The following is a 14,231-nucleotide window of genomic DNA, read 5'->3' on the forward strand; positions in this document are numbered from 1 at the left end:
CAAGCTTTACTTTTTATATTCTTCAAGTCATCCAATATCTTGGTGAATTCTTCGATCTGGTCTTCAAGGTTCTTATCATCTTTGATCACAAAGGAATACAAACTCTGTTTCATGTACAGACGGTTAGCCAGGGATTTCGTCATGTATAAATTCTGAAGTTTAAGCCACACAGCCACAACAGATTCTTCTCTCGCCACCTCTTGAAGAGATCTATCACCCAGACAGAGAATAATCGCACTGTGTGATTTCTCGAGTAATTAATCCTTGTTCTTTATTTCATCGGACATGTCCTCCTTCTTCTTGAGGGCTTCCACCAATCCTTGTTGTATCAGGATCACTCGCATCTTAATTCTTCTAGAGCGAAAAATCGTTCTTGCCAGTAAACTTCTCAATATCAAATTTCATTGATCCCACCATCTTTGCTTGGTTTCCCACAGATGGCGCCACTTGTTAGGAATCAACCAAAAACCAACTTGATATTCTGAGGAATTTAATAGACAAACACGCACAGCAATAGCAAGAACACAATCCCAGATGTAACCCACACAACACAGATCAAACACCAATGCACGTGAAAGCAAATAAACAACACAAGTATTTACGTGGTTCGGTAAAGAATTTGTCTACGTCCACGAGAGAGCAACACAATATTTTTATTAATCACGAACAAAAGAAATCCAAGTTCAAACCCGAGCTTATTGCTGAACAAGACCAGACAACTCTAACGATAGATACATACACAATTCATGCTTTAAATCCTTGAATTCTTCCCGTCACAATCTACGCCCCAGTTCTCTCCTCTGAATTTTTTCTTTTCTTCTCTCTCAAATATTTTATGGAGGTTGAAGAATTTGATTTTCTGTTATGTTGGTTACGACCAGCTTCTTTCTGCTTATATAGAGAAAATATGCCGACTTCCTTCTTGGGCTTTAGGTCAACAACTTCCTTCGGCCCAATCTTAAAGTCAACATGGTCCAACTCGATAAGTCATCTCACATCAGTCTTGTGAGACCCGTGTCCCACATGGAAAAAATGAAAGTTTTAAAATGAGTTTAAAATGGGCTACAATGGACTTCTATAGCAACTTGGGTTAATTTTTTTTCGTAAAGCGAGGACGAATACGAAGTAGTTGCTATAGAGGCCCATTGTGTAGTCGCGCAGACGTGGGTCTGGGCCCGGGGCGTGACAGAATGGTATCAGAGATCGGTCACCAGCCGGCAAACCCCGGGAAATAAGTGCTATGCGGGGCAAAGTGCTACGTGCGTGGGAGCCACCTCTTGAACCTGCGGGGCAAAGTGCTACACGACGGGAGCCACTTCTTGAACCCGTAGGAGCCACCTCTAGGTTCCCGGTGCTGGTGGATCGATAGTTCAGGTCGCGACGAGGACGTCGCGTTCTAAAGGAGGGGTGATTGTGAGACCCCTGTCCCACATGAGAAAAATGAAAGCTTTAAAATAAGTTTAAAATGTGCTACAATGTACTTCTATAGCAGCTTGAGTTAATCATTTTTGTAAAGCGAGGACGAATACGAAGTAGTTGCTATAGGAGCTCATTGTGCAGTCGCGCAGACACGGGTCTGGGCCCGGGGCGTGACAGGTCTGATCTGCTCTTGTACTTCGATATGCCTTCAAGCTTACAGCTTCACGGACAATTCATCTGACTTCTAACCAAGTCCCAGTACTCGAGCAATCGATCTGCCTGAACTCATTCGAAAAACTCATCTGACTATTCACCTTCGATTTGATCCCAATATTTGATCTGACCATGAACTCATCTGATCATTGAACCCATCCGGTCACTATACTTTGATCTGATCTCTTCTCTATTCCCATTCAATCTGACAAAAGCACACTTCAACAAAAGCCAAAAACCAAAGATAATTTGTTTAAGTAATTGCAAACAATTCCATAAGTTGGTGTAATTAATAATGCACATCTCAGAAATTGCAAAGCCTTAATAATTAATACACGTACAATAGACCATGTGTTATTTATAAGATATGTTATTACTTAAAACATAACATGCTCTATGCATTAGTGACAATTTTGAATAATGAAACAGTCTCAATAGTGCAACACCACGACATGATACTCCATTACAAAGTACAAGGTTGTAAGATTAAACCAGACGGTACGTGCGGTAGCAATACCCCGCGCCAATCGGAAAACACCGGAGCCGCCGACTATAGCCATCTCGCGAAACTTGTGAGCCGAGGGATTGTACCCATGCAGACTCAGGGTGCTGCCATTATACTCACCATCTGTAAACACCAAGTTGAAAGTCATCAAAAAAGCCGTCTCCTCCAACGAGGCCGTGGCGTAGATCCCTTGAGCCCGGCCTATGATCTTGGACTCGGGTGTCGATGCCACTCGCAATGCATCGTCCGCCACCCGGACTAGACCGAAATAAGGCGGTTGGAGAGAGGAGTTGATCTGAGCTACATTAAAGGCAGTTGCATTCTTCCCAGTTGCAATATCATGAAAGAAGAAGTGAAGTTTTGTCACCTTTTCTACTGAATTAGGAAGAATAGTTGCGAACCAATTTTGTACTGATTGGGGATCTTTTGGAGTATCCATGGCGCCACCAATGGCTATCAAGTACAGCATGAAAAATATGGTAAGCTTCTCCATATCTATATATTCGAGTGTGTTATATATTTGATGCTAATTATGATATGGCAGGGTTAAGTACTGAATGCTCTTGTTTCTATTTATAGTAAATTAGAATGGAAAGGCTCGATTGGAGGGTAGGTCCATATAAATCGAGCATGCGGCAATTTGCACATGCATGTATGTTTACTTTCTTTGTAATATTTTTTTTTTATCATTTGTGTTATAAATTTGAGTTTTAATATATAATTTTTTTATTTTTTTACCCTTGATTTTTTTTTTCTACCAACGGAACACCGATGTGGTGTGCAATGTCACATTGGTATTTTCACAGAAAATTATTAAAATTTTCAAAAGTTGAATTATATATATACCGAACTAATTAAACTGTCATGTTCACAATTCCCAGGATGTCGTGACACCTTCTTTGGATTTGAGTTTTTCATCCCATCTCCGACTAACCTCCAAATTCATGAGAAACTCAATACGACAACAAAAATGTAAAAACAAATTATACATCATTACTACATATACATAGTGGACAGTGAAACTAAATTAAACTAAATAACATCTTCGCATTTATTCTTCTCTTCAACATCCCCATGAAATTGGGACTTAATTTTCATTGTCTTCCAGCTGTCTTTCATTCTTATCAGAGAGGTTTGAAGGAGTTAATCATATGGTCGTCATTCATTAAGCGGGACAAATAATCTTCATAAGCTATAAAATTGTCTTTTTCCCAAAAAATAACAAACATAACGGTGAAAAAACAGAAATATTTTGATTAATTTTCCAGAATAAACAGGTATCAAATGTAGGCCTAGATATATTATGAATTTTGTGGCTAACTGTTATTAGTACTTTATGTTTTAATTTTTTGCGTGGTGAGAGAAGAATTAGAAATAACATGAATGTTCATATCTATTCTATCTATTCTATATTATAATGGATAAGGGTGCTAGAGTAACCGTTTTTGGTCATTTTAATGTTTGTACCAAATTACCCTTATCAACCTATAACTACCCACTTTCTCACATTCATCTCCATGTTATTTTTTTAACCACCTATTTTGTAATAATAAAAAATAAATCATGATAATATATATATATATATATGTAAATACATAATACTATATATTATATCACACGCAAAGCGTGTGTATGGATGCTATATATATAATATATATTCCTACTATAATTAGTTCATAAATTTAGGATTTCGATAATCATGCTTCGAAAAAATACACATAATAACTGGTTGGTTTAACACAAATATATGAGTTAAAATTGAAAGAACATGAAATTCTCAAAAAATTGCCAAAAAATAAAAGAAAAAAAATTGACAGGAGCCCATTTAACAAAATGGCCCAGAATTTGTGTCCGTTTTACAAACGTCGTGTGCTATCTATTTATAGGGATGAATTATAATTTATGAATATTCACATTGATCTATAATATATAACATATCATTTACTGTTCATTATATGTCATCGATCTTCAATAATACAACATCTACGAAAATGTGACTGTTGCTGGCAGCTCGGCTAGGGCATCTAATTGCCTATTGGAGGGTTGCTGGTTACCTACTTTAATTTGCTGGCGAACAGCTCTCCTAGAGTGCCAGTCATCACAGTTTTCGATCGGTATATATATATATATATATATATATATATATATATATATAATTTAATTTTCCCTAGTACATCCAAATGACTACGAATATATGCAGAGACATTATTCTTTAAGAAAGATACAAACATTACTCAAAAAAAAAAAAAAAAGAAAGATACAAACAAGAATTTGCGCCAACTTTTATATATATATGTCTAAAATTTGGTACGATTGGGAGTGTTTATAATACAAATTTTAAGTTACCAATAGGGTTTAGGAAATGTGAGTAGATGTAGTAGTTGAGTCTTGTTATGACTTTAATTCCCACTACTTTTTATTTAAATTAATCTCCCAACAAGCGCATGCAAATAAAGCAGCACAGTAATCAATTCATCATTCCAGTTGTGGTAAATAAAGTTATGGTCTCCATAAACCCCCAATCACCACGCTTGTCGAAATACAATCTTGATCTGACTTTTAAAAAATCAACTATCTATTTTTTCATTATTTGTCACGGCCTTTTGCGGTTTTTGCCTCATGCTTTAATTGTTGAGGGAGCATGTATTTTGTGAGACTATCTCATGGATATTTATCTATGAGACGAGTCAACTTTACTCATATTATATTTACGATATAAAGTAATATTTTTGATATAAAAAATAATATTTTTCATGAGTGACCCAATTAGGAGATTTTTCTCACAAAATAATATTAATTACATAAACATATATCTATAAAAAAAAATTTAATCTTACTTTAGTCTATAATAAACATTTAGAAAAAACTTACTTGAAACCAGAGTTATATTAAAATTCCGTTTCTAAAAATTAAGAATCATTTTTCTAATAACTAACAACGAGAACATATGCAAAATTGAAACAAAGACAATGGGTTTTTTTTTTTTTTTTTTTTTTGTGAGGGAACAATGGGTAACTATTAATCGAACTAAACCATTCAAACTCAGGTACTGATCATCCATGGATTCGAAAAATAAAATAAAACAACCCAAACTGGAAAATTGCAATTACGGTCCGATAATTTTGTCACTTTGTGATTTTGGTTCTATGTTTGCATGTTTCAGTTTTAGTCCTGCATATTTCAATTTTTGACAATTTTAGTCTCTTTTGGTAAAAAAATGCTTATATGAAACTATACACATCAGTTTCACATCAACACAGCATTGTATTTGTACCACATCAATGCCACGTCGGTAAAAGAACTAAAATTTCCAAAAAAAAAAATATATAGCGGACTAAAACTGAAATCTGAAATATAGAGAACCGAAATCGCAAAATGACAAATATATATACCTGGCCAAAAATAATAATTTTAATTTCGAAACCAAAAAACAGGAGCAACAAAAAAAATTAAAAATATGATAAATCAACTACGTACGTCAGTTCAATGAGCAAAGTATTTGAATTAGTTAATGTAACTTAAACCAAAAACTAAACAAAACCAACTCAATCAAGAATCATTAATAATTACAAATGATACTGAAATCAATTAACATAATATTAGTATACAATATATCGACTATAATTTATTTTTCAAGAATAGCATATTAGGTTACTAATCGATTGTGAGATACAAAAACAAAATAGATTAATCCGAGATTTGGGGTTTTTTTTGTTATTTATTAAATAAAATAAAAGATTATAAAGGTCAATGATAAGTCATATTGGTCAACATGGTGGGCTTACGTATAATTTAGCGGGTTGGGACGGCCTGACTCGTAACCCAATACAACCCACAATTAGACGGAATTATTGAGAAATTGTCAACTCAATCCAGCCTAACCCAACCCATCTATTTTATATTGCAGATCAGGTCAACCCAACATACTTAATTCATTTTGACACATCTACTTATATGAGGTTCAGTACCGACTCTAGGGCCTCCCCTAGGGTAGGGCCTCAATTTTTTTTTTTAAAAAATTATATTATATATGTATGTTTTATTTTTTCTATTCAAAATATTTGATGGATTATGGTTCATGGATCTTTAAATATTTTGTAAAAAATTTGAAAAGTTAATATTTTTTTTTATTTTGGTAATTTGTTTTGCTTACGTAAAAATAAAAATAAAAATAAAAGAATTCTTTATAATATACAAAACTTTTTTTCGTTAAATTTTTTCTTTCAAGAGTAAGGTTTCTCAAAGTGAGTAAATTATCGTATCGTTTTTTGTATAATACTTTGGTGTTTTTATTTAATTTTAACTATTTTATTTTTGAAATTTGATCTTCGGGATTTTAATTCCTTACATATTTTAATATTTAAATTATAATTTGTACTTGTTTTTTTATATTTTAAAAAATGAAAAATCAAGTATTTATGTTTTCTTAGTTTGATGATTCTTACTATGTTTATGTTATAAATATTTTTTAGTTTTAATTTTTTTTATTAAAAAAAATTCAATTCAATTGTTTATGTCATTATTTTTAGTCGCAAGAATTTTAAATTTTGATTTTTCACATAAAATTAGTGTATTGATTTTTTTTTGTTGAAAATTTGACGATAAATAAAATCAGTGATTAATCTTTTATTAATATCTAAAATACATTTTGTATTGTGTTTATATATTATATCTCATATCATCGAACCATATTTGTTATTATTTATTTATTTATTTATTTGTATTTGTTTTGTTAGATTTGCTTGTGAATTATGACAAGAAAAATAATATTAGAATCTGAAAGTTCGACGAGAAAAAAAATGCATTATATTTATTAAATTATACATTGGTGATCGTTAAGTTCATTTTAATTATTATCAGTTCATATGTAATATTTTTATATTTAATAAAAAAATTTATATAGATCTTAAATTAGCCTCTAGGGCCTTCAATTTTCTGGAGACATCCCTGATGAAAATATTATCAAATTGGAATAAATTGAATGCATTTAAAAGAAAATAGGCTATCGGCCGAACTATTGCCTGAGTGGAGCAACACAGAGCTCTCCTTGATCGTACCCTCTTAAGCAAAATTTCTGAGTCCGTCCCTCGATATAAACCAACTTAATTACCCGACTACTTTATAATTTTCTCGACTGAACATGTGTGTCATGCCATCAATCGTTAAACACCAAACTTTTATTTATTAGATTATTTAATTCAAAATGATGAGAGGCAAGGCACGCGGCCACCAGGACACACAAAATGAATGGAGGTTAATAAAATAACGAGCAAACATTTGGCATACATAACAAAAGATACCACAAAAATGTAGTAAAAATGCTAACATATTTTTTCTTAATAATGCAACACCGTAACATGATACTCGGCCACAGCATCCATGCACGGTGGTAGTATTAAACCGCACGGTACGCGTGGTAGCGATCCCTCGTGCTAATCGGAAAATGCCTGAGCCACCCAGTGGCTGAGCCACGTTAATGGCCACCCGGGCTAAATTTTTTTTAAAATTTTATATATGTAAATTTTTAGTGATTATGAATTAATTTGTCATTAGCCCGGGTAGCTCGATTCAAAATTTCAAATGATTCGAGAGCTTGAAATCTTAGCCCGGGTAAATAACAAATCCTGGCTCCGCCATTAAAGCCACCAACGGTACTTATGGAAAACCGCGGGGTTGTGGCCGAGCACGCTCAAGGTGCTTCCATTGAGCTTCCCATTCGTGAACACAAAGTTGAAAGTCATGAGTAAGCCTAGGTCCTCCAATGAAGCAAAATTGTATAACCCTTGAGCTCGTCCGACGATCTTGGAACCGGGTTCTGGGCCGACTGTTAATGGGCCGTCGATCACTTCGACTAGACCGAAAAAATTTGTCGGGGACTGGAAAGTGGTGTTGGATTGAGCTACTGTAACAGTACTCGGATTCTTGTTACATTATCATGATAGAAAAAGCGAAGCTTGGTTAATTAACTTTTGTTTTGAAACAGGAAGATTATCGAACCATTTTTCTGCTGATTTGGGATCTTTGGGTGTAGCTGTCATGAACTGGGGAAAAAGGTATCGAAATATTCAAGAAATGAAGAATGAGAAATATCCACACTTTCAATTTTTTAGTAGTTTCAATTTTTTTTAAAATAACATTCAGCCTCTTGTAAAAAAAATTAAAAATTGAACAATCCATTATATTTTTTGTTGATTTATTTTCGTAAGTTTTGAAATTATGTGATTTGAGATAAATTCGACAACTCTAAAATTTTGTCAAATATTTAGTTGCAATAATATTGATTTAGGGAGAATTACATTTTTGGTCCTGTAATTTGCATATTTTCCATTTTTGGTCTTGTTAAAAGCAAATTTGCAATTTTAGTCATGTAGTTTGCATTCTTTTTATTTTTTTTATTTTTGGTCCTATTAACATTGAATTCGCATTTTTAGTCCTGTAACTTCCATGAGTTTTTCATTTTAAGTCCTGTTAATACTGAATTTACATTTTAAATCCTGTAACTTGCATTCTTTTTCATTTTTAGTCTTATTAACACTGAATTTTCATTTTTTTTGTCCTGTAACTTCCATATATTTTTATTTTTATTTTTAGTCATAATATCGATGAATTTACATTTTTTATTCCATAAATTGCATACTTTTTTTATATTTTTAATCATAATATATTATGATTTACATATTTTAAAACTTTTAAAATTTAAGTGAATTAAATAAAAAAATAATCAACTAAAAATTATTCAAAATATTTTTACACTAAATGTCATCTTATAAAATACATAATATAAATAAAACTATAAATAAAACTATTAAAAATGAAAATTCACCTTTAATATGACTAAAAATAAAAATAAAAATATATGAAAGTTGCATGACAAAAAAAATAAAATTCAGTGTTAACAAGACTAAAAATTTAAAAAAACGCAAGTTACAGGACTAAAAATATAAATTCAATGTTAACAGGACTTAAAATGGAAAAAAATCATGTAAGTTACAGGACTAAAAATGTGAAGTCAATGTTAATAGGACCAAAAATAAAAAAATAATGCAAGTTACAGGACTAAAATTACAAATTTATTTTTAACAGGACCAAATATGGAAAATGTTCAAGTTACAGGACCAAAAATATAATTCTCCCTATTGATTTATGATGCATATGAATTTTCAAGTTTGAATTTTTACCCTAAAAACTATTGTTCTAAAATAACCCACCGAGTTGAATTCATCTGAAAAATAGGTTTAGTTTATTCAGAATTTCGGTTTTAGATTTTAAAAATATTGGTTAGGTAGCTTTGGTTTCGGATTTTAATGTAATAGTTTTGTTTACTGAACAAACCTAATATTCATTTAAAAAAATTTAATATTGCAATTTTCTAATAAAAATTTATTGGACAAAATAGAACTAGATTTGAAAATATATTTTAATAAATAATTTAAATTTATATAATTCAATTTTTAACTACAATTTTTGAAATAGGACTTTAAAAAATCTAAAAGAACGAGATAGTTTAATTTGGTTACTGATCAAAATAATAGATTTTTTTTTATTTTTTTGGTCTTCATAGTAAAGTTGGATCGATTCGTTTTATTGAAAAAATGTTAATTCAATTTTATAAAGTTCAGTTCGATTTTAACTAACTTTTCATACACACAGATATATATATATATATATGTATATATATATATATATATATATATATATTGTCTAATACAAGGTGGAGCCAACCCCAGGTACTTTTCAATCCTGGCTCTGCCCCTGCTTTCACCCATGTCTTCTTCCACTGCTAGATGAATAGAAGACGATCGTTTGAAGGAGGGAATTGAAACCAATATGCTATTATATATATATATATATATATATATATATATATGTGTGTGTGTGTGTGTGTGTGTGTGTGTAAAAAGGGTACCCTGCTCAATTGAGGGATAGCTAGTAATCTTCTACAATATGGAACTAGATAATCATTTGTTGTCCTATGGATAGGTGTTTGAGTTAGTAGAGTAGGTGAAAGTTTGAATAAGGATCATGGGTTCGATCGATTCCTATTTACCAACACTTTCTGGGACGAGCCTCTTGACAGAATTTACCCACTACAGTTTAGCTTGTTAGCATGATTTGTAAGCAACTATGCTAGTCTGAAGAGTTACCCTAGATACCACGAAGAATATATAGCGGCTACGAATCTCTTCGTAATTGAATAATAGTTATAAAAATTATAATGTGTTAAAACAACTATTATAGCATTATTCTTATAGTGTTATGTTCCTTTTAGTAATAATTATATCATAAAAACATCTTATAATACTAATTATAACATTTAAAGATGCATCGTCTTATTTTATCCAAATACTCATCAACTTATTTTTTAAAATAAGATATTAAAACTTATAAACTTCTTAAACAGTTTTTTAAAATATGAGAGCTCAAACATATATATAAAAATGGAGCATTGGGAGCAATTTTTCTCTTAATGATGCAACGCCATTACATTATACTCAGCCACACGATCACCGGTGGTAGTGTTAAGCCACACGGTACGCATCTCAGCGATCCCTCGTGCCAATCGGAAAACGTCGGAGCCACACCGACTATGGACATCTCAAGATACTTGTGGAAAATGGGGTTGTGGCCAAGTATGCTCAGCGTGCTCCCCTTGTACATGCCATCCGTGAACACGAATTGAAGTTTGGTAGAAACATTTTATCAAACAATTTAAATGCAATATTTTGGTATATGAAGACCACATAAATTTTTCAACAAAACCGTTTTTACTATTTGAACTTACATCTTTTTCAAATGGCTTTCTAAATGTTTAATCGATTTTTACGAAAGATTATTTTGAGTATCTTCCGCTTGGTTTGAAAACCAAACTCAATTTAATTCATTGATGCTCAATATTTTAAGAACCGATCGAGCTATTGTAGCTTAAAATATTTTTTGAGGTTTATTCACCCCCTCCACCCTCTACATATCGTGTGTAGAAGAATCTTCCTCAACCATATCTCCTACATATTCGAAGTCTTCAACAGCAGGATAACCCAATCAACAACTATATCATTTTTGAATTATTTAGCAGATCATTTTTCCTTGTATATAGGATCTTCCTCTAAAAATTAACGAAGTCCAATTACTTCTCCTGGAAAGCTCAGGTTCATACTTTACTCTTCGGATTAGATCTCCTTGGCTATCTTGATGGGACACTACCATGCCCTTCTTCAACGCTAACTACAGAAGGAAAAATCGTTCCGAATCCGGACCATCTCTCATGGCATCGCCAAGACCAGTTAATTCTTCACGCTATTCTAGCTTCCTCAAGTGAATCGGTCATTCCGCTCGTCTCTTCAGCAACCTCGAGTCATGAAGCATGGACTCGTCTCTCTCATCTCTATGCAAAACGATCTAGCACTCACATTATTCATCTCAAAGACAAGTTAACTACGATTACCCGTGGTTTGCTCTCTGTCACAGACTTTCTCACACCCATTAAACAAATTGCTGATGAACTCGCTACACTCGGAGATCCTCCAAGTGATGCTGATCTTCTCATATATGCTACCCGTGGGCTCGGACCTGCTTACAAAGAACTGGTTACGGCTATAAAAACTAGAGACACTGTGGCTCCATTCGAAGAATTGTTCGATAATATCATCGATCATGAAACTTTCCTCCTCCATCATGACAAACAACACCTGGAACCCGAACCACCCACAATTAATCTTGCAAAGTATTCCCACTCTTCTCCAAAATCATTTTGGCCCAAAACTTCATCAAACACACGTCTTTTGCTTCCCAACCCTCAACCCACTACCAAGTTTAATCCACCAAATGGCTTTAACAATACACAAAATATAGTTATCTATCAATATTGCAACAATCCATATCATACGGCCAACCGCTGCTTCAAGCTTTTTCCTCATCTCCGCCCTCAACGTCCAAGTGCCAATCATGCTGCCTTAACTCCCAAACCTTCTCAAAATCAATGGATTATGAACTCTGGAGCATCTCACCATGTCACTTCCCAACTATCCAACTTATCTATTCATCACCCATATGATGGGCTTGATGATATCCACATAGGTGATGGCTCAGGCTTGCCAATAACTCACACTGGTTCTGTTTCTCTTCACTCAATTTTTAATTTATCCCATGTTCTTGGTGCTCCCTCCATTAAACAAAATCTAATTTCAATTTCCCAATTCTGTCGTTCAAATAACACATCCATTGAATTCTTTCCTACACATTTTGTTGTCAAGGATTTGCATACGGGGACTCATTTACTACAGGTAAAGAATCGGCATGATCTGTATGAGTGGCCACGTGCAGAACCTACTGGTTAACACATCAACTTGGCAGTCACCACCGGTGCTGCTGCCAAAGCTTCTCCAAAAACGTGGCATGAGCGTCTTGGTCATCCTTCTACCAATATTGCCAATAAAATTGTTCAGTCTAGTTCAGTCATTTTTTCTTCTTCTATGCCTTCAGACTTTTTGTGCTCATCTTTTCTTTGTAATAAAAGCCACCAACTTCCGTTTGGTGATTCAAGTTTAGTGAGTCATGGACCTCTATACTAAATTTACAATGATTTCTGGGGTTCATCTCCAGTGCAATCTATTGATGGTTTCAACTATTATGTAATTTTTGTGGATCATTTTACAAAGTATGTCTGGCTATATCCTTTACGATTAAAATCTGATGTCCTTCACATTTTCAAAGATTTTAAAGCTGTTGTTGAAATTTTTTTTTAAGTGTGCTATAATCACCATTTACTCTGATGGTGGCGGTGAATATATAGCCCTTAAAAATATTTTAAGGACTTTGGGCATCCAACACCTCAAAACTCCACCTCACACACCTCAACACAATGACACCTCTGAGCGTCGTCATAGACATATAGTTGAAATGGGACTAACTATGCTTCACCAAGACAAAATCTCTCCTCAATATTGGTCCTATGCCTTCCAAACTGCAGTATATTTAATTAATCGTCTCCCAACTCCAATTATAAACCTTCTCTCTCCTTATGAAAAACTATTTAACTCCAAACCAAATTACAATAAGCTTAGAGTGTTTGGATGTCTATGCTTTCCTTGGCTTAAACCATACACCTCTCATAAACTTGAACCAAAATCATCTCCATGCATGTTCATTGACTATTTCTTACATCAAAGTGCTTACTTGTGTCAGGACTTAAAAACACTAAAAATTTACACCTCTCGTCATATTCAATTTGTGGAACATAACTTCCCTTCTTCATAACTGTCATATTCCACTTTTCCCCCAGAATGGTTTGAAACACCAATCAATTCACCTTTTCCTCCGCCTAGCATCGTAGAACCAATAGTAGAGGATGTCACAACTGCCCCTATATAGTTTCTGCCACGGCACTCATCAGATTCACCACCATCAGTCTTGCCAAACACTTGTGTGTTTCCTGCAAACTCTGCTTCTCAACCATCCGAAACCATATCTCCTGGTTTACACAGCAATTCGGCACCAACAGCCTCTTCCGTAGCCTCTCACACAATGACCACTTGCTCAAAAAATAACATTTTAAAACCAAAGAAAATATACCAAGTTACTACGACTCACCCCCTCCCTGATTCCGTTGAACCCTCTTGTGTTTCCAAAGCCATTAAGCATGGTGAATGGCGGCAAGCCATGTTCGATGAAATTACGACATTTCTTCGAAATGGTACATGGGAACTAGTTCCTCCTTGCTTTTCTCAAAACGTTGTTGGATGTAAATGGGTATATCGCATTAAACGTCATCCGAATGGCCCTATCTCTCGATGCAAAGCCCGTCTTGTTTCCAAAGGCTTCCGCCAATGGCCTGGTATTTATTTCCATGACACATTCAGTCCAGTCATTAAGCCAACAACTATACGCATTGTTCTTACACTTGCCTTGTCTCATGGTTGGCGCCTTCGTCAATTGGATGTAAATAATGCATTTCTTCATGGAACACTATTTGAAGATGTGTACATGCAACAACCGCGGAGATTCATTGATCAATCTAAACCGGATTTTGTGTGTAAGCTTCGAAAGGCAATTTATGGCCTCAAACAAGCCCCCCGGGCTTGGTACAATGAGCTAAAGG

General features: G+C 33.8%; 1 protein-coding gene across 1 annotated transcript; it reads right to left on the minus strand.

The window, feature by feature from the left end:
• Positions 1-2,063: 2,063 nt before the first annotated feature.
• LOC140872322 (dirigent protein 22-like) lies at positions 2,064-2,630 on the minus strand. The gene has a single exon (XM_073275141.1). It carries the CDS (start codon positions 2,628-2,630, stop codon positions 2,064-2,066), a length of 567 nt encoding a protein of 188 aa, XP_073131242.1.
• Between the last annotated feature and the right edge of the window lie 11,601 nt (positions 2,631-14,231).

The sequence above is a fragment of the Henckelia pumila genome, unplaced genomic scaffold (assembly GCF_033568475.1).
Source record: "Henckelia pumila isolate YLH828 unplaced genomic scaffold, ASM3356847v2 CTG_461:::fragment_3, whole genome shotgun sequence".
Taxonomy (NCBI): domain Eukaryota; kingdom Viridiplantae; phylum Streptophyta; class Magnoliopsida; order Lamiales; family Gesneriaceae; genus Henckelia; species Henckelia pumila.

Excerpts from the sequence above, each read along its gene's own strand:
- LOC140872322 (XM_073275141.1), bottom strand. The coding sequence starts at position 2,630 with ATGGAGAAGCTTACCATATTTTTCATGCTGTACTTGATAGCCATTGGT.